The 18,698-nt window shown below is 43.4% G+C and overlaps 1 protein-coding gene across 1 annotated transcript; it reads left to right on the forward strand.

The window, feature by feature from the left end:
- Positions 1–520: 520 nt before the first annotated feature.
- Positions 521–3,502, forward strand: ZBTB9 (zinc finger and BTB domain containing 9). Its single transcript, XM_082638917.1, has 2 exons — positions 521–772; positions 1,011–3,502. The coding sequence occupies exon 2, from the start codon at positions 1,017–1,019 to the stop codon at positions 2,424–2,426; it is 1,410 nt and encodes a 469-aa protein (XP_082495043.1). The 5' UTR covers positions 521–772; positions 1,011–1,016; the 3' UTR covers positions 2,427–3,502.
- Positions 3,503–18,698: the final 15,196 nt, after the last annotated feature.

Raw genomic sequence — 18,698 nt, forward strand, 5'->3', positions numbered from 1 at the left:
GTATTTCAAATATCTTTTTAAAATTACCTAGAAATGAAGTTTATTTAATTGCTAGTTAGAGGAAAAATAAAAATTAGTTTAAATGCTCCCGTGCGGAATGGAGGAAAGAACATGGTGCCTCAGCGATGTGCGGTCCAGCCCCAGGGCCACCACTTGCCAGCCTCGGTTTCCCCCGAGGAAACGGGATGGAAACACCTACCTCGCTGGTGGCGGAGCCCGAGGGATACAAGGTGATGCGGTCAATACGTAGCCCATACAGTAAGTGCCCGCTTAATCTCGCCCTCTCAGCACCTACCAGAGGCGGGGGCTAAGTTTAATCACCGGAGCGCACGCCCACCCTTTCTGCGACCCGGCTGGGGCCAGCGGCTTCTCGCCAGCACCGCCTTCTCACCCGCGCAACCAATCAACATGAGGCTTGTAGGCCGGCGTCCCCCGATTGGCTGCCTCCCTGGCACCGCCCAGCGCCCCGGCGTCCGCGTCCGGCGGGGAGGCGGCGGCTTCCGGCCGGGGCGGTACGGTTGCCGCAGAGGCGCCTTGGACGCCGGGCCGCGTGTGTACTCTCGGGGGCGTGGCGGCGGGAAGAGCCGGGCGGCAGGCGCTGGCGGTCTCCGGGTGGCCGCGCCTCCCCTGGAGCCGGACTCTGCGGGCACGTGAGTGGGAGCGGAGCGGCGGGGAGAAGCCGACCCGGCCGGCGAGGTCCGGCTCGCGGCTGAAGGACCTCCTCGTCTCCACAGGCCCTGGAAGTACAAGCCTTGGTTGGTGTTTTGTTGTGGTATGTTTTCGTTTTCTCGGCGGGGGAGTGCGTGGGACTGATCTGCCCGAACTGCCGCCGACTGAAAAGTTTCCACACGTTGGGGGGCAGGGGAGGCGGGCGTTTGAGGAGACACGGTTCCCCTTATCCAGAGCTTCTCTGACCCCGTCCCTTTCCTTCACAGCCCTCTTCCCGCGCGGGCTCTACCTCACCCCTCACCTCCTGTACTCGACCCCTCTGGGGTTTCTCTCTTCCCCAGGAGGCCATGGATACCTCGACGCCTTTGCCTCCCGTAGCCCCCTCCCCGGCCTGCAACCCAGCCCCACGGACGATCCAGATCGAGTTCCCTCAGCATAGCTCGTTACTCCTGGAGGCCCTGAACCGCCACAGGCTGGAGGGAAAGTTCTGTGATGTGTCCCTCCTGGTGCAGGGCCGCGAACTTAGGGCCCACAAAGCGGTGTTGGCTGCCGCCTCTCCTTACTTCCACGACAAACTTCTTCTGGGGGATGCACCACGTCTCACCCTGCCCAGCGTCATCGAAGCCGACGCCTTCGAGGGGCTGCTCCAGCTCATTTATTCCGGGCACCTCCGTCTGCCACTGGATGCTCTCCCTGCCCACCTCCTTGTGGCCAGTGGTCTCCAGATGTGGCAAGTGGTAGATCAGTGCTCAGAGATCCTTAGAGAACTAGAAAACTCAGGTGGTGGGATTTCAACTCGGGGAGCGACCCCTTTCCACACACTTCTTTCCACCACATCCTCTCCAGGAGGCTGGTGTATCCGCTCTTCCCCTTTCCAGACTGTGGCTCAGTCTTCCGCTTCTACCCAGAGCCCCGTTGGAGGGGAGGGGAGTGAACTGGGAGATATGTTACAGCTTCAAGTTGAAGAAGAAGAGGAGGAGGAGGAGGAAGAAGAGGATGAGGAGGACCAGGGGTCAACAGCACCCTCTCAAACTCCTCAGCCTCAGAGAGGGTCAGGGGGTTTTCCCCGCCCTCCTGCATCCCACGCCCTGCCCACATCCACTACTCCTTGCAGGCTTCCAGAGGGCGAGAGTGCTCCACCTGAGCCTCCTGCCCCTCATACTGTACTGCCTCCCAAAATCTTCTACATTAAGCAGGAACCCTTTGAGCCCAAGGAGGAGATATCAGGAGGCGGAACTCAGCCTGGAGGAACAAAGGAGGAGACCAAAGTGTTTCCAGGAGGGGACACTGAAGAGAATGGAGAGCTAGGGTTCTTGCTGCCCTCAGGAGCAGGGCCAACATCTGGAGGAGGTGGTCCATCCTGGAAACCAGTGGATCTTCATGGGAATGAAATCCTGTCAGGGGGTGGGGGACCTGGGGGAGCAGGGCAAGCTGTGCATGGACCTGTGAAGCTAGGCGGGGCACCCCCTGCAGATGGAAAACGCTTTGGTTGTTTGTGTGGGAAGCGGTTTGCAGTGAAGCCAAAGCGTGACCGGCACATCATGCTGACCTTCAGCCTTCGGCCCTTTGGCTGTGGCATCTGCAACAAGCGCTTCAAGCTGAAGCACCATCTAACAGAGCATATGAAGACCCACGCTGGAGCCCTGCATGCCTGTCCTCACTGTGGCCGCCGGTTCCGAGTCCATGCCTGTTTCCTTCGCCACCGGGACCTGTGCAAGGGCCAGGGCTGGGCCACTGCTCATTGGACTTACAAGTGACTACTGAGGCCATACACGAATTTCCAGGACAAGGGAGCCACTGCTGCTGTTGGATACTTAGCCCTCACTACCATGGCACCCCAATCCTGTATCTTGTTAATTATGCCAAGAGGATAGCGATATTATGGACCTCTTGTTTTTGGGTGTGGGCTTCAACCTGACCGATTTGGAAACTCTGATTTCTCATCTCACTCCAGGTTTTGGCTAACTACCCTACAGGAAAGTGGTTTACAGGCCATACGTAAATCGATCAGTTGCCCATAATAGATATTCTTTTCATACAGGAAACTGGAATTCAGATTAGAAGCTTATTTGATGAGAGAGGAGTTAGCAAGAAAAATTATGATAAATATTTCATTCAGTCTCTGTGAGTAGTTAAGGGAGCTGGTCTCCATCTAGAGGTATGTTTGATTCAGAGTTCTAGTAATCCGGAGACTAAGCTCTAAGCTTTACTCTCCCTCATCATTGCTGAAATTATGTGAGTAGAGGTCTTCTTATATGCTTTTGTTAAAATTTTCCAGAAACCCTTCAGATTATAAATTGCTTTCTCACTAGTAGGTAATTTTGCAACACCTTTTTTGTTGTATGTTGTAGTTGAGCACTTTAACAGATGGAGCATTCCATGTGTCACTTAGACCCCTCTTTAATAGAGGATCTTAGTTCCCGGACCAGGGGTCTAACCTACGCCCCCTGCAGTGGAAGCACAGAGTCTTAACCACTGGACTGCCCGGGAAGTCCCCCTTGTCTACCTTTGACCACCACTGATCATCCATATTGATCACACTGACTGGAATGTGACCAGTGAACTCAAGAGATGGCCACTGACCTAAAATACTCTCAGGGTAGCGCCACCGCTCTGAAGAAGTGGCTATGGTCAGAGGGACTCAGGGCTGAGACGGCACATGCTGAAAACTAGAGAAATAACTGCACAGTGGGACCACACCCCCTCCCTTTCCATCCCTACCCACACTTGACAGCCCCTAGGTCGACACATAGAAGGATAGATGTTGGAATGGGGAGATTGTCGTAAGTTTCTTAATTTCTTCAAATAAACTTTGCCGTGAAAGCTAAGCTGACAGTGGACTGAATTGAGTCATTTATATGGGAGAGACGATGTGAGAACAGTTGCAAAGACTTGGACATATTCCTTATGTGGCTGGGTTATGTTGATGGGGGAAGAATCGGATAGTCTCACACTGCTGCAGAGGACACTGTCCTGGATGTCAGTGGGCCAGATTCTCAGCCCTGACCTGACCCTGAATAACTTCTGGTAAGTTGCCTTATTTTTCAGAGTCCGAACTGTTTTGTTTATTTTTTTATTTTTTATTTAAAAAAATTTTTTTGGTGGTGTGGTATGTACCTCCTAACTGGTTCTCTGTCTTCTTTTTTTTAAGGGGTTGTTCACATCTTTACCTATAATATTCCCTGACTTCATGTATTATGTTTATTGTTTGGTTTGTTCTACATTTATTGCAAAGCACTGTACTAGACCCTGACTTATACTCTACCCTCAGAGAGTTCACAGCTACTACCGAAGCTAGACATAATGACGTTGTGGTATGGTAAGTCCATGATGGGAGACAGTACAAGCTACTGTAGTGGCACAAAGGAAGCTGAGTAAAGACCTATGATGGGTCACCAGAGGTTTCACAAAGAACTCCATTGCCAGAGTGTGGCAGTGGGTGTGGGTGGCTGAATTGATGTGGAAATGGTGAACATGAGTTGAAGTCACAACTATAGAGCCAGGAGTGACAGCCTTTGCCAAAGCACACTCCTCAAAAGTTAATAGGTATGGAACCTAAAGGGGCTAAAAAATACGACTTTATGGCTGAGAAGGTGAGTTGTAGCTGGGATCTGTCAGCCTTTCTAAAGAGCCTTGCCATGATACCATCCCCACTGTAAGGACTGACCACATTGGATAAGGGGTCAGGGATGGAGGCTGCCAACCTTAGATCTACTACCATCCCACCCACCTGTCATTCTTTTGGCACACGTTCTGTAGCTGACTATATCTGTTGGCCAGGATCCTTGGGTTTCAAGCAGTGGAAACTGGCTCTGACTAACCTTATCAACACAGGAATCTGAAGGATGTGGGGTGGCTCCTGGAATGGAAGGAAGGGCTAAAAGACCAGCCTTTGGAAGGACAAGACCTGGGTCAGCTCCAGGAGTTCAGGGAACAGGAACTGGGGAATTTTTCCGGTCATATGTTTTGGGATGATGACCCAGTCAATCTTATTTCTTCTGTCACTCATCTGAAGATAAAATTTCCCAGGAGAGAACTCTGGGCCTCAGGGCCATCCTCTGACCAGAGCACCTTGATCATATGTTCCATTGAGGTGACAAATCCTGGAATCCTCAAGGGAAATTGAAGTTCTGGGACAGAAGAGTGGGGAATGGGTGCTGGCCAGCCCACAAGAACAGAGGCCCACCCATACAATCTCCATATGTTGCCCATCTTGGGATCCGTAAAGCCTCAGGTATACCTGGCACTTAATAGGTGTCCAAACTTAGGGCAGAATTGCTTCCTCCCTCTCCTTAATCCCCATAGCACTTTACTACTTCTGTAAAGCCAATTAAGACACCATGGTAGAAGTCTGGGTTTTCTTTCCAAGTTATTAGGATTATAGGGAAATTGAGTTCCATGATGAAAGATTTTGGTTTAAACAAACATGCACCTCTCTGCTTCTGTCCTTTCCTCCTTATAGTGGAAGAGATGTCCCTATTGTCCCAGGCTAGCCCCCTTCCCAGAGCCTTTGCTCTTTTAATTATCATTTCTGTCCTATATCTTCACTCTCTGTCTCTGTAGTTTCTCATTAGCATTTATTATGTTCATAGGGTTGTGAGAATTAATACATGTAAAATGCTTAGAACAGTGCCTTGTACTCAGTAAACTCAATAAATGTCAACTGTTATTATGAGTGAGAACAGTAGTTCCCCACACCTTTACAGGGATCGGTTCTCTCAGGGAAGGGTCACATATATAAAGGGAAAATATTTTCAACAAAAAGGGAAATGAAGCATACAGAACTCAGTAAGGATTAGATGTTATTGTTTTAATTATTACCTTTCTCATAAATGCTAGAGTTTTTCAGGGCCCTTTCCCCCATCTTCTAACTTGATACACTCCTGGGTGATTTTTATCCACTCTTCTGAGTTAAAGCATGCATTTATTTATTTACTTACTTACTTACGGCCGTGTTGGGTCTTCGTTGCTGTGCACAGGCTTTCTCTAGTTGTGGTGAGTGGGAGCTACTCTTCGTTGCGGTGCGCAGGCTTCTCATTGTGGTGGCTTCTCTTTGTTGCGGAGCACAGGCTCCAGGCACGCGGGCTGCAGTCGTTGTGGCATGCAGGCTCAGTCGTTGGTGCTCCTGAGCTCTAGAGCACAGGCTCAGTAGTTGTGGTGCACAGGCTTAGTTGCTTCGCGGCATGTGGGATCTTCCCGGACCAGGGCTTGAACCCGTGTCCCCTGCATTGGCAGGCGGATTCTTAACCACTGCACCACCAGGGAAGTCCCCTGAGTTAAAGCATTTAAATACTGATGACCCTTAGTTTTTTATCTCCAGTTTTCCTGACCCCCAGACCCACTTAGATTTCTTCCCTCTTTCCTGCCTTCCTTCAGCAATAAGTGTCTGCTGTGTACCAGGCACTGATGAAAAAAGCAGAAGGTATCACAGGGGATTGGGCCCTGGATTGTCACTTTAAGAGACAGATGTTTAAACCAGTTATGTAGGTATTTCATAGATATATCAAAAGGGAAAGGAAATAAAACAGGCAATAAGGGGGAGAGTAACAGAAAAGGAGGGCGTACTGTACACATTTATCTAGTATCCAAAGGAAAAGAAAGACCCAGACATGCAAAACAGGGCAAGGAAAGTGGTTCTAGTAAAGTGTTCAGCAGATGTAAAGGCCAAGGAAGAGAAAGGGAGGTATATTTGATGAGACCAGTGGACTTGGAGAGGAATGAGATGTTGTCTTAGTCTACTCTGGCATCTGTAACAATACCACAAACCGGGTGGCTTATAAACAATGGAAGTTTATTTCTCACAGTTCTGGAGGCTGAGAAGTCCAAGATGAAGCACCAGAAGATTCAGTGTCATGAAGACCTGCTGCCTGTCTCATAGACAGTCATCTTGCTGTATCTTCACATAGTGCAAAGAGAAAGTCAGCTCTCTGGAGTCTCTTTTATAAGGGCACTAATCCCATTCATGAGGTCTTCACCTTCCTGACCTAATCACCCCAAAGCCCCACCTCCTAGTAACATCACATTGGGGATTAGGATTTTAACATAATTTTGAGGGACATAAACATTCAGTTGATTGAAGAGGTGGGCTGGGCTATATAGAGCCTTGCACATCGTGATGAGGAATGTGGATTTTATTCTAACTGCAATGAGAAGAAGATAAAGAGTTTAAAGTAGGGGAGTAATGATCTTTTCACATTTTAAAGAGATTCCTATAGCTATAGATCGAATATTGGATCATTAAAGGGCAAGATTCTTGAAAGAAAAAAAAAGGGGGGGTGCCAAGAATGGGAGCAGGGAAACAAATTAGACTATTTCATTAGTGCAGACAAGAGGTGAGTAAATGCAGCAGATATGGAGAGAAGGAGACGGATTAAAACTGTTATTATAGGGGCTTCCCTGGTGGCGCAGTGGTTGGGAGTCCACCTGCCCGATGCAGGGGACACGGGTTCGTGCCCCGGTCCGGGAGGATCCCACATGCCGCGGGGTGGCTGGGCCCGTGGGCCATGGCCGCTGAGCCTGCGCGTCCGGAGCCTGTGCTCTGCAACGGGAGAGGCCACAACAGTGAGAGGCCCGCTTACCACAAAAAAAAAAAAAAAAAAATTATTATATTTTGAGGTAGGACTGACAGAACGTTTTAACAGATTAATATAGAGATTGTGGGAAAGTAAAAAATCAGGGATGACTTCTAGAGTTTTGGCTTGAGCAGTTGAATTGGAGGCCAGTTAATGAGTGGGAGACAGGAATAGAACTTGGGAGTGGATCAAGGGCAGACGCATGTATTGACCAGGGTTCTTCTAGACCAGGGGTTGGCAAACTTATTCTATAAAGGATAAGATAGTAAATATTAGGCTTTGCATGCTAAGAAGCAAAATCAAGGATATTATGTAGGTACATAAAAATTAAGGAAAACAAATTTCCATGATTACTTTGAATTTACTGACAAAATTCAAATTAAAATAATTGAGCACAAATTTTTGTAGTACAGGTCTGTTGCTTAATTGGGGTTCATACTTAGTGTTTCCTATCATTAAAATCAATTGCAAATGTTCATCTGTTAGTGCTGATCTATAATAAAATTTTATGTATTTCATCTTTGAAAATGTCTTCACACAGATAGTACTGCCAAATACTGGTATCAATCCCAAGAGCATATGATTTTAACTGAGCACATTCATCACTTGAAAGGCATTTATAGAATTCTGTAATTTATATTCTCTTCATACTCGCCTCTTATCACATCATTACATTGTAGATCAAGCACATCCAATTGAAGGTTAGGTGGAAGTGCCACAATTGCACAGTTAAATGAAATATAGAAATTTCCTTTGCACTTGCACTGAGGTCTGAAAAACATTGCTGGAACTGTAGTTTGAGCTCAGAATATGTATCTGTTGCAAATTTGTGTGGGAATGGAGATCTTGCTTCTTGTTCTTGACTCTACATGCAATTAAAACAACTTTAATGATTTTGCTGCAATGTATGTTTCCATATAAGCTCTGTTTTGCCTTGTAATTTTTTGGCTTGTAAGAAACGGTACCACGTCTGTAGCATGTCCACTGGCCAATGTATGGATGAACAAAATGTGGTATTTATATACAATGGAGTGTTACTCAACCTTAAAAAGGAAGGAAATTCTGACACATGCTCCAACATAGGTGAACCTTGAAGACATGCTAAGTGAAATAATCTAGGTACAAAAGGAAAAATGCTGTATGAGTCCGCTTATATGAGGGACTTAGAGCAGTCAAGTTCATAGAGACAGAAAGTATAATGGTGGTTGTCTAGGGGCTGGGGAGAGCAGGAAATGGGGAGTTATTGTTTAATAGGTACAGAGTTTCGGTGTGGAAAGATGAAAAAAGTTCTGCAGATGGATGGTGGTGATGGTTGCACAACAACATGAATTACTTAGTGCCACTGAACTGTACACTTAAAAATGGTTTAAAACATGCTTTAAATTGTAAATTTTGTTATGTATATTTAACCACAATAAAAAAATAAATGAACCACTAATGAGCTAATGGATCTAGGCGTTGAGCATCAGTGGCTGCTAATAGCACAAAAAAGAAACAAACAGACTTTATGTGCTTCTTATGGAAAACACCACCACCACCTATTAATTAGTCTGGCCAAAAATACTGAACTTGAATGTGATCAAGCCTCAAGATATAACTACCAATTCATAGAAGATGTAGAAGGCAGGGAAACATGTTAAACCATACCACAGTGATGCAATCAGCAAAACTGAGACTGTAAGAAATTCTGGGGAATGAATAACCAGTTTTCTTCAAAAAAAAAAAACTGCAAGGGGAAAAAAGCAATGGAAGGTAATCTGTAGTTTAAAAGATTTTAAAGGACATTAACCAATCATAATGCGTGGACCTTACTTGGATAAAATTTTTTTTTAAGATTTTTTTTAAATTTTATGACCTTTATGAGACAACTGACTGGACACCTGATGATATCAGGAGTTATTGTTAAAAATTTTAGTTGTGATAATGGTATTGTGAGTTAAGTTTAAAAAGAGGGGGAGCCCTTGTGTTTTCATGGCATTGGTTATTTATGGATAGATATATTTATGCATAGTTGTGGACTGAATAAAAATGCCAAATACATATATGAGCTCTAGAGAATTGTATTAATTATAATTTGAGTATTTGTATATAGTCACTTCTTTAAAAGATTGAGAAATAAATTTGGAAATAGTTATATACAGTAGGAACATCTAATCAGAAATTTTACATTAAACACTCTGGTTTGTGTTCTGGTCCAAGTTAATAAAACTTTCTACTTGAATCTTGAAAACAAAATAAGCAATTTCTTTCTGTATTGATTTAGAAAGATCTCCAGCATATATATTTTTAAAATTTATTTATTTTATTTATTTTTGGCTGCCTTGCGTCTTCATTGCTGCATGCGGGCTTTCTCTATTTGCGGCGAGCGGAGGCTACTCTTCGTTGCGGTGTGCGGGCTTCTCATTGCAGTGGCTTCTCTTATTGCAGAGCACGGGCTCTAGGTGCACGAGCTTCAGTAGTTGTGGCTCGCGGCCTCTAGATCAGGCTTAGTAGTTGTGACGCACGGGCTTAGTTGCTCCGCGGCATGTGGGATCTTCCTGGACCAGGGATCAAACCTGTGTCCCCTGCATTGGCAGGTGGATTCTTGACTGCTGCGCCACCACGGAAGTCCTCCAGCATATATTGTTGAGGGAAAAAAGCAAAGTGCAGAACGATATATATAACATGCTTTGTTTTATATGAGAGACAGTAAGAGTAGGGAGGAAATAAGAAAAGTATATTTGCAAAAAGAAACACTACTGGGATAAACAAGAAACCAATAAAAATGGGAAAAGAAGTTGAGCTAAGGACAGAAACAAGACTATGTGTGCTTTAAGGCTCCTTTATGTATGTAATGGAATTATGTAATTCCACTAACTAAGCATGGCTTCTTGGAGAAATTGCTGATTCCATGTCTAGAAGCAGACATTCTTCAAAGAGCACCTGGGATACCTTTTCGTGTTAAGAAGCAAGAAAGCTTTAGAAGATAATGTCATGTCAAAAGGACACAGGAGTGTTGTATGAAAGGAGAGAAGGTTAGCACTCCCCTTGACAAGGATGGAAGAGGCCTTCAGGCCTAACAACACGCATACGGTTAAGGCATCGCCACTTACTTCATGGCGGCTAACCACTGTTTTTTTGCAGCTCTATTTACAATAGCCCAGAGATGGAAACAACCTAAGTGTCCATCATCGGATGAATGGATAAAGAAGATGTGGCACATATATACAATGGAATATTACTCAGCCATAAAAAGAAACGAAATTGAGCTATTTGTAATGAGGTGGATAGACCTAGAGTTTGTCATACAGAGTGAAGTAAGTCAGAAAGAGAAAGACAAATACCGTATGCTAACACATATATATGGAATTTAAGGAAAAAAATGTCATGAAGAACCTAGGGGTAAGACAGAAATAAAGACACAGACCTACTAGAGAATGGACTTGAGGATATGGGGAGGGGGAAGGGTAAGCTGTGACAAAGCGAGAGAGAGGCATGGACATGTATACACTACCAAAAGTAAAATAGATAGCTAGTGGGAAGCAGCCGCATAGCACAGGGAGATCAGCTCGGTGCTTTGTGACCACCTAGAGGGGTGGGATAGGGAGGGTGGGAGGGAGGGAGACTCAAGAGGGAAGAGATATGGGAACATATGTATATGTATAACTGATTCACTTTGTTATAAAGCAGAAACTAACACACCATTGTAGAGCAATTATGCTCCAATAAAGATGTAAAAAAAAAAAAAAAGACTTTTGAAAGCCTAGGTAAAATAAAGAGAAATTTGCAAAGAAAAAAAAAAGAAAAAAAAAGGACACAGGAGCCCATATGAAAGTGTCCCAACTGAACAAAGTTGTCACAATCTTAGCAACTAAAAGAATAATGATTGAGTTTAACACTGATTCAGTGAAATTCATGATGATACTCAAAATGAGAGTAAATCAAGAAGTCTCAATGGTTACTTTTGTTACCAAAAGTTACCATTTGGGGTAACTTTTAAAACATTTACTTTGAAAATTGGTAATTAAAGGGAAAATATTAAGCGTTATTTTGCTCTTCCAGTAAAAATTTATTTTAGGATAACCAAATAGTCCTAGTTAATGAAGAAGCCTTCACAGAATTCTTGTAAACAATGTGAAAGAAACAAAATAATTAGAAAAACATAGTTTCACAAACTCCAATGAAATTATTGATTCAGGCAAGGATTATCAACTGGTGTTAAAACCAATAGTTGAGGGACTTCCTTGGTGGTGCAGTGGATAAGAATCCGCCTGCAAGGGAACACGGGTTCGATCCCTGGTCCGGGAAGATCCCACATGCCATGGAGCAACTAAGCCCGCGAGCCGCAACTACTGAAGCTGGTGGCCTAGAGCCAGTGCTCCACAACAAGAGAAGCCACGGCAAGGAGAAGCCCACACATCACAATAAAGGCTAGCCCCTGCTCGCCACAACTAGAGAAAGCCCACGTGCAGCAACGAAGACCCAACATAGCCAAAAATAAATAAATTTTTTAAAAAAATCAATAGATGATTGATTGTTGTAAACATTCATATAGAGCCAAAGTAACACCACACCGATTACTTTCCAATCTGAAGAGGGAAAGCATTAACTGTAAATTGAGTCATCAATTTTAGCATCACTAGTGGTTGACCATATGTGTCCTCTAATGAAATGTAATATTCACAACAATATAATAATGATACGACTTTATTCTTTCTAGTACCTCATATTCTAGTTCAGGCGTCCCTCAGAGGATTTAATCCATTCTTAAAAACATGTTGGATAGTGAATTTTTAGGTAGTAGGAGTCTGTGCATCATTATTTTAAGTAGAAAAAAGTAATATATTCCCAGCACATCTAAAACCCCCAAGCAATTTCTTTCAGTACTCGAAACACTCTAAAATATATATATACACACATATATATAAAACAATCAACGAGGTTTTTCTGCTTAAGATAAAGCCTTTAAAACACCAACTATCTAATTGTTTAACACTTAATTAACTCACTAATGACTTTATTTGTGCAGTAACCCTATAGGGTACAAATCGTGTTTTCCTTTTAACTGTAACAAACGTGTACTGTAATGTAAATGAACAGTGAAATAATATGTTAAAGACACATAATGAAGGCAAATAACACTTAGCAATAATAAAATAAACAAGGCAAGTTTTTAAACATGATTACTGAAGATTGCAGTGCTTCCTGAGTGAGGTTTGGAGATTAGAAGGGGGATATGGAGACTGTAGTCACTGTTGGTGTCTAGGGGTGGAGGAAGGTGACAAAGAACGAGCTTCAGAAGAAATGAGTGAAACAGTAAATGTCTGAGGTTCATCCATGTCAGATCCAAGAAGCTGGTGGATAGTCTGCTTTCCTTGGCAATGGAGTCGTCAGAAGTGGATGACTGTGAATCAGCTTCTGAAAGTATTGACAAAGCATGACCAGAAACTCAAAATGTACAGGTGTTACATTCCCTTTGCTTGTGTTATGCAGCTTCTGATAACCCTAGACTGTGCTGGAGATTGCATTTTTGAATGTGATTTTTCTGCACTTGTCATGATCATGATCTCTTGTAATCAACAGCAACCATTCTTGTCTACATGATCTAAACTTTCCTTTAAAGATTTATTGTCAAGTATTAGTGGCTCTTTGTATTAGTCTTCTAGGGCTGCCATGACAAAATACCACAGGCTGTTGGCTTAAACAAGAGATATTTATTTTCTCACAGTTCTGGAGACTAAGTTCAAGATTAAGATGCCAGCAGGGGGCTTCCCTGGTGGCACAGTGGTTCAGAATCCGCCTGCCAACGCAGGGGACACGGGTTCGAGCCCTGGTCCAGGAAGATCCCTCATGCTGCAGAGCAACTAAGCCCATGCACCACAACTACTGAGCTTGCGCTCTAGAGCCCGTGAGCCACAACTACTGAGTCCCCGTGCCTCAACTACTGAAGCCTGCGTGCCTAGAGCCCGTGCTCCGCAACAAGAGAAGCCACCACAGTGAGAAGCCCGCGCACCACAACAAAGAGTAGCCCCCTCTCGCCGCAACTAGAGAAAGCCCACACAGCAACGAAGACCCAATGCAGCCAAAAATAATAAATAAACAAAATAAATACATTTATTAAAAAAAAAAAGATGCCAGCAGGTTTGGTTTCTCCTGAGGCCTCTCTCCTTAGCTTGCAGACTGCTGCCTTCTTACTGGGTCCTCACATGACCTTTCTCTGTGCACATGCACACTCCTGGTATCTCTATTCTTGCAAAGACACCCCTCATACTGAATTGGGGCTCCACCCTTAGGACCTCATTTACCCTTAATTACTTCTTTAAAGGCTTTATCTCCAAATACAGTCACATTGAGCATTAGAGTTTCAACATATGAATGGAGGAGGGCACAATTCAGTCCATAACACTCTTCTTCCTCCAGCTTAGTTCCTTCCAGCATTATTCCTTCCAACTGAATGTGTTTCTTGGAAGGAACATGGTAAAGTTTTCCAAATCAACATTTTAAATAATTTGTCTTTATTTTCTCACACACAGGAAATAGGATATTCATAGTAAATGGAAAGGTATAAATGGCCATATATCCTTTTATGCTTTCACCTCTTAATATACTTTATCACTCCCAATATACATGCTTCTAAGGGTTTTATGGTTTTAGCTTTCACTTTTAGGCCTTTGATCCATTTTGAGTTAATTTTTGTGTATTATGTGGGTTAAGGCTCCACAATCATCATTGTGCATGTAGATTGTCTAATGTCCTTTCATTTGAGCCTGAAGGGCTCCCTTAGCACTTCTTACAGAGCAGGTCTCCTAGCAGTTAACTCCGTCAGCTTTTGTTTATCTGGGAATGTCTTAATTTCTTCTATACTCTTGAAGGATAGTTTTGCTGGATATAGAATTCTTGGTTGACAGGTTTCCTCCACCCCCACCCCAGCACTTTATTTATTTATTTACTTGGCCACACCGCTCCCCCACCAGGGATTGAACCCAGGCCCACAGCACTGAAACACTGAATCCTAACCACTGGACCACCAGGGAACCCCCTTTTTTTTTTTCACCCCAGCACTTTAGTTATGTCATCCCACTGCCTTTTGGCCTCCATGGTTTCTGATTAAAAATAAGTTGTTAATACTTATTGGTAATCTCTTGCACATTATGATTCACTTCTCTCTCGCTGCTTTCAAGAGTCTCTTTATTTTTGGCTTTCAGCAGTTAGATTATACGTCTCAGTGTGGATCCCTTTGAGTTTTTCCTACTGGAAGTTCATTGAGCTTCTTGGATGTATATATTCATGTATTTTATCAAATCGGTGTGGGGGTGGGGGTTAGCCATTAATTCTTCAAATATTTTTCCTGCCCCTTTCTCTCTCTCCTCTCCTTCTTGGGACTCATATTATGCATATGTTGGTATGTCTGATGGTGTCTCACAGATCTCTTAGGCTCTGTTCATTTTTCTTCATCCTTTTTTTTTTCCTGCTCTTCATACTGGATACTTTCAGTTGGCCTATTTTCAAGTTCACTGATCTTTCCTGTGTCTGCTCAAATCAGCTATTGAAACCTTCTGGTGAATTTTTCATTTCAGTTTTTGTACTTTTCAACTCCAGAATTTCTGTTTGGTTTGTTGTCATTTATATCTCTTTATTGATATTCTTTTTCCCCCCATGAATGGGCCATACTTTCTTGTTTCTTTGCATGCTTCATAATTTTTTGTTGAAAACTGGATATCTTGAATATTATGGGGGGAAAAACAGAAACAAAAGGAAAGGAAAATTACTCTCTAGGTCTTTCCAGATTGGCTCTGGGTTGGGAAAACTCCTTCAGTGCTTAACCAGGCCATTTGCAACTCTTTTTTAGCCTGCACTTCCTACATCTGCGGCAGATGCTTTGTAAGTGATACCTGCCCTCTTCAAGATTTGCCCCCAAATTCCTCCTTGACTTCTAGGCTAATAATTTGGATCTTTTATTATGGCCCAACTGGGGAAATACTGACTCTACTTTGGGAGAAAATAAATTATTCACCAAAAGAGTTGCAGAATCCGGTTAATATGTACCAGTAGTAACTGGGAGAATGTACCAGGGGATGGGGATCTTGAGGGTGCTGGAACAAGGGCACTGGAATATAAGACCAGATAAGGAAGACATAGTAATATAAGGACACTCTTTTGTGATATAGGATTTAATATCCTGGCAAAGACACCTGGAACTGATCCTAGTACATCACTGAGAAAGCTCCTTAAAGCTTGGGAAAACAATACCCCATAGTGAGAGAGGTGGAGGTGCTGGAACTGCCTTGGAAAAGTTAAAATGTAGACATGCTAGGGACTTCCCTGGTGGTCCAGTGGTTAAGACTCCACACTTCCAATGCAGGGGGCCTGGGTTCGATCCTTGGTCAGGGAACTAGATCCCACATGCAGCAACTAAGAGCCTGCATGCTGCAACTAAAAGATCCTGCATGCTGCAATGAAGGTACCTCATGCCGCAACTAAAGATCCTGCATGCTGCAATGAAGATTCTGTGTGCCACAATTAAGGCCCAATGCAGCCAAATAAATAAATAAATAAATAAATAAATAAATAAATATTTTTTTAAAAAAGGAATAGAAGGAATTGTCTTTTAAAAAAAATGTAGACATGCTAGAATAAATTTACCTTAAAATCAAAGAACTCGTCAGTTGACTGTGTTCCCTGGGAGGCCAGAGGACACTCCCCTCAATAAAACAATAAGAAATCCTCTAGAGATGAGCACTGACATTGTTGAGAATATCAGTAGTAGCTGTTCTATGAAAGCTAGGATTCATCATAGAGGAGGCTGATATGGAACTGAAGTCCATAGTGTCAATGGAGATGATAGGATTTTGAAAGAGTAGAGGCCCTGACTTACTTGTCAGGGGCAAGGCAGACATAATTACCATAATAGGCAACAAAGCAAGAATGGCAGCTAGAGGGAAGAGACGGAGATCTGTGGCAATGGCTAATAGGCCAAGGTATTCCCAGTGCAAGGTAGATAGAAAGCCAGGTAGGATATTAACTCAACCTATATAATCAAAAAAAAAAAAAAAAAAAAAGATCAAGAGTGAATGGACCAAAGGCTGATGTTTGCTACTGAAAAGAAGAATCATATCCCTCACTCAGTTGCTAGACCAGAGCCAGTTCTCAGACCCAGAGAAGACTGAATTATCTTGAGGAAGGACTCTGTGACAGCACGGTAGAATTTCCTCTAATCCTAAAGGGACCTGTTGTACTTTACTAAGGGAACTGTACACAGGAAAAAAGAGGAACCACAAGATCTTTTGTGAGATGTGGGTTTTAGAATCCGGAATGACACTGGTATCAGGATACAAAAAGCAACATCATGGCCACCCTATTAAATGGTATAGGGAAGGTGGGTGATAAATGGAGTTCTGGTCCAAGTTTTTTTCACAGTAGGTCGTATGGGTCTGTGGAACAATCCTCTGGTAATATCCCTAATTCCCAAAAGCATAGTAAGAATGGATCTATTTAGACTCTGATAGAACCCTCCTAGTAGTTCCCTGATCTATGGAGTAAGAGCCATAATGGTAGGAAAAGACAAGTAAAAGCCCGCAAAACAGTCTCTCCTACCTCCACCAAGCCAAGATCAATTAGAAGTAGTTTTGCATCCTACACGGAATGGCAGATATTAATATCATCCTCAAATACTTAATGCAGTTGTTATATTTCCTTTTTTTTTTTTTCACCACTGTGGCTCCTGTAAAAACCAGATTGTTTATGGTGGATGGTGGTGGACTATTTGATAATCCAACATAGCCTCTGGCTCTTGGTATATGGCTTTTGATCTGGTAATTGTATTCTTTTCTATATCAGGAAGGAAGTTCAGAAACAGTTCACATTCACACAGAATGGACACCAGTGTACAGTCATGGTCTTTCCCAGGGCTACAACCTTGCACCCTCTCTTGCTCTCTGTCACAATATAGGCTAACATGACCTTGATCACCTGGATAGTCTCCAGAGTATTATACTGATCCACTATATTGAAAACATCTTAGACCAGGGAGCAAGAAGTAGCAAGTACCCTGGATGCTCCCATAAGACACAGGTATACCACAAGGTAAGAGTTAAACTATACACAGATTCAGGGGTATCTCATATTGGTGCAGAATTAGAAGTCCAATGCTTTTGGACATGATGCACCTTATTGCTGATGTGGATAAAGTTTCTGTGGTCTCAGTAGATCAAACCAGCTATAACATTCCCTTAAACCAAAGCCTAATCCACAGCAAGGCCCTAACTCTTCAATTCTATGAAGGCTGAAAGAGATGAGGAAGCTGCAGAAGAAAGTTTGAAGCTAGCAGAAGTTGGTTCATGCAGTTTAAGAAAAGAAGCCCTCTCCATGACACAAAAGTGCAAGGTGACGCAGGAAGTGCTGATGTAGAAGCTGCAGGAAGTTAGCCACAGGATCTAGCTAATTCTTAAAAGTGGCTATGCTAAACAACACATTTTCAATGCAGATGAAAAAGCCTTACATTGGAAGAAGATGCCATCTAGGACTTTCATAGCTAGAGAGGAGAAGTCAATGTCTGGCTTCAAAGCTTCAAAGGACAGGCTGACTGTCTTGTTAGGGGCTGATGCAGCTGGTGACTTTAAGTTGAAGCCAGTGCTCATTTGCCCTTCCAAAAGCCCTAGGGCCCTTAAGAATTATGCTAAATCTACTCTGCTTGTGCTCTATAAATGGAATGACAAAGCCTGGATGACAGCACTTTTGTTTACAACATGGTAAAGACAAATACTGTATGATATCACTTATATGTGGAATCTGAGAAATAAACTAGTGATTATACCAAAAAAAGAAACAGACTCACATATACAGAGAAAAAACTAGTGGTTACCAGTGGGGAGAGGGAAGGGGGTAGGGTCAAGATAGGGGTAGGGGATTAAGAGGTACAAAGTACTATTTATAAAATAAATAAGCTACAAAGATACATAGTACAACACAAGGAATATAGCCAATATTTTATAATAACTGTAAATGGAATATAACCTTTAAAAATTGGGAATCAGGGACTTCCCTGGTGGTCCAGCGGTTAAGACTCCATGCTCCCAATGCAGGGGGCCCGGGTTCCATCCCTGATAAGGGAACTAGATCCCGCATTCCACAACTAAAAAAAAAATATCCTGGATCCCGCAACAAAGATCCCACCTGCCACAACTAAGACCCAGCAGCAGCCAAATAAGTAAATAAATATATAAATAAAATATTTTTTAAAGAAATTGTGAATCACTATGTTGTATGCCCAAGACATGTAATATTGTACATCAACTATATACTTCAAAAAAAAAAGACCAGGGCTTCCCTGGTGGTGCAGTGGTTGAGAGTCCGCCTGCCGATGCAGGGGACACGGGTTCGTGCCCCGGTCCGGGAAGATCCCACATACCGCAGAGCGGCTGGGCTCGCAAGCCGTGGCCGCTGAGCCTGCGCGTCCGGAGCCTGTGCTCCGCAATGGGA

The sequence above is a fragment of the Mesoplodon mirus genome, assembly GCF_964341445.2.
Source record: "Mesoplodon mirus genome assembly, chromosome: 12".
NCBI lineage: Eukaryota > Metazoa > Chordata > Mammalia > Artiodactyla > Ziphiidae > Mesoplodon > Mesoplodon mirus.

Coding starts and splice junctions, on each gene's coding strand:
- ZBTB9 (XM_082638917.1), top strand. CDS start 1,017: ATGGATACCTCGACGCCTTTGCCTCCCGTAGCCCCCTCCCCGGCCTGC.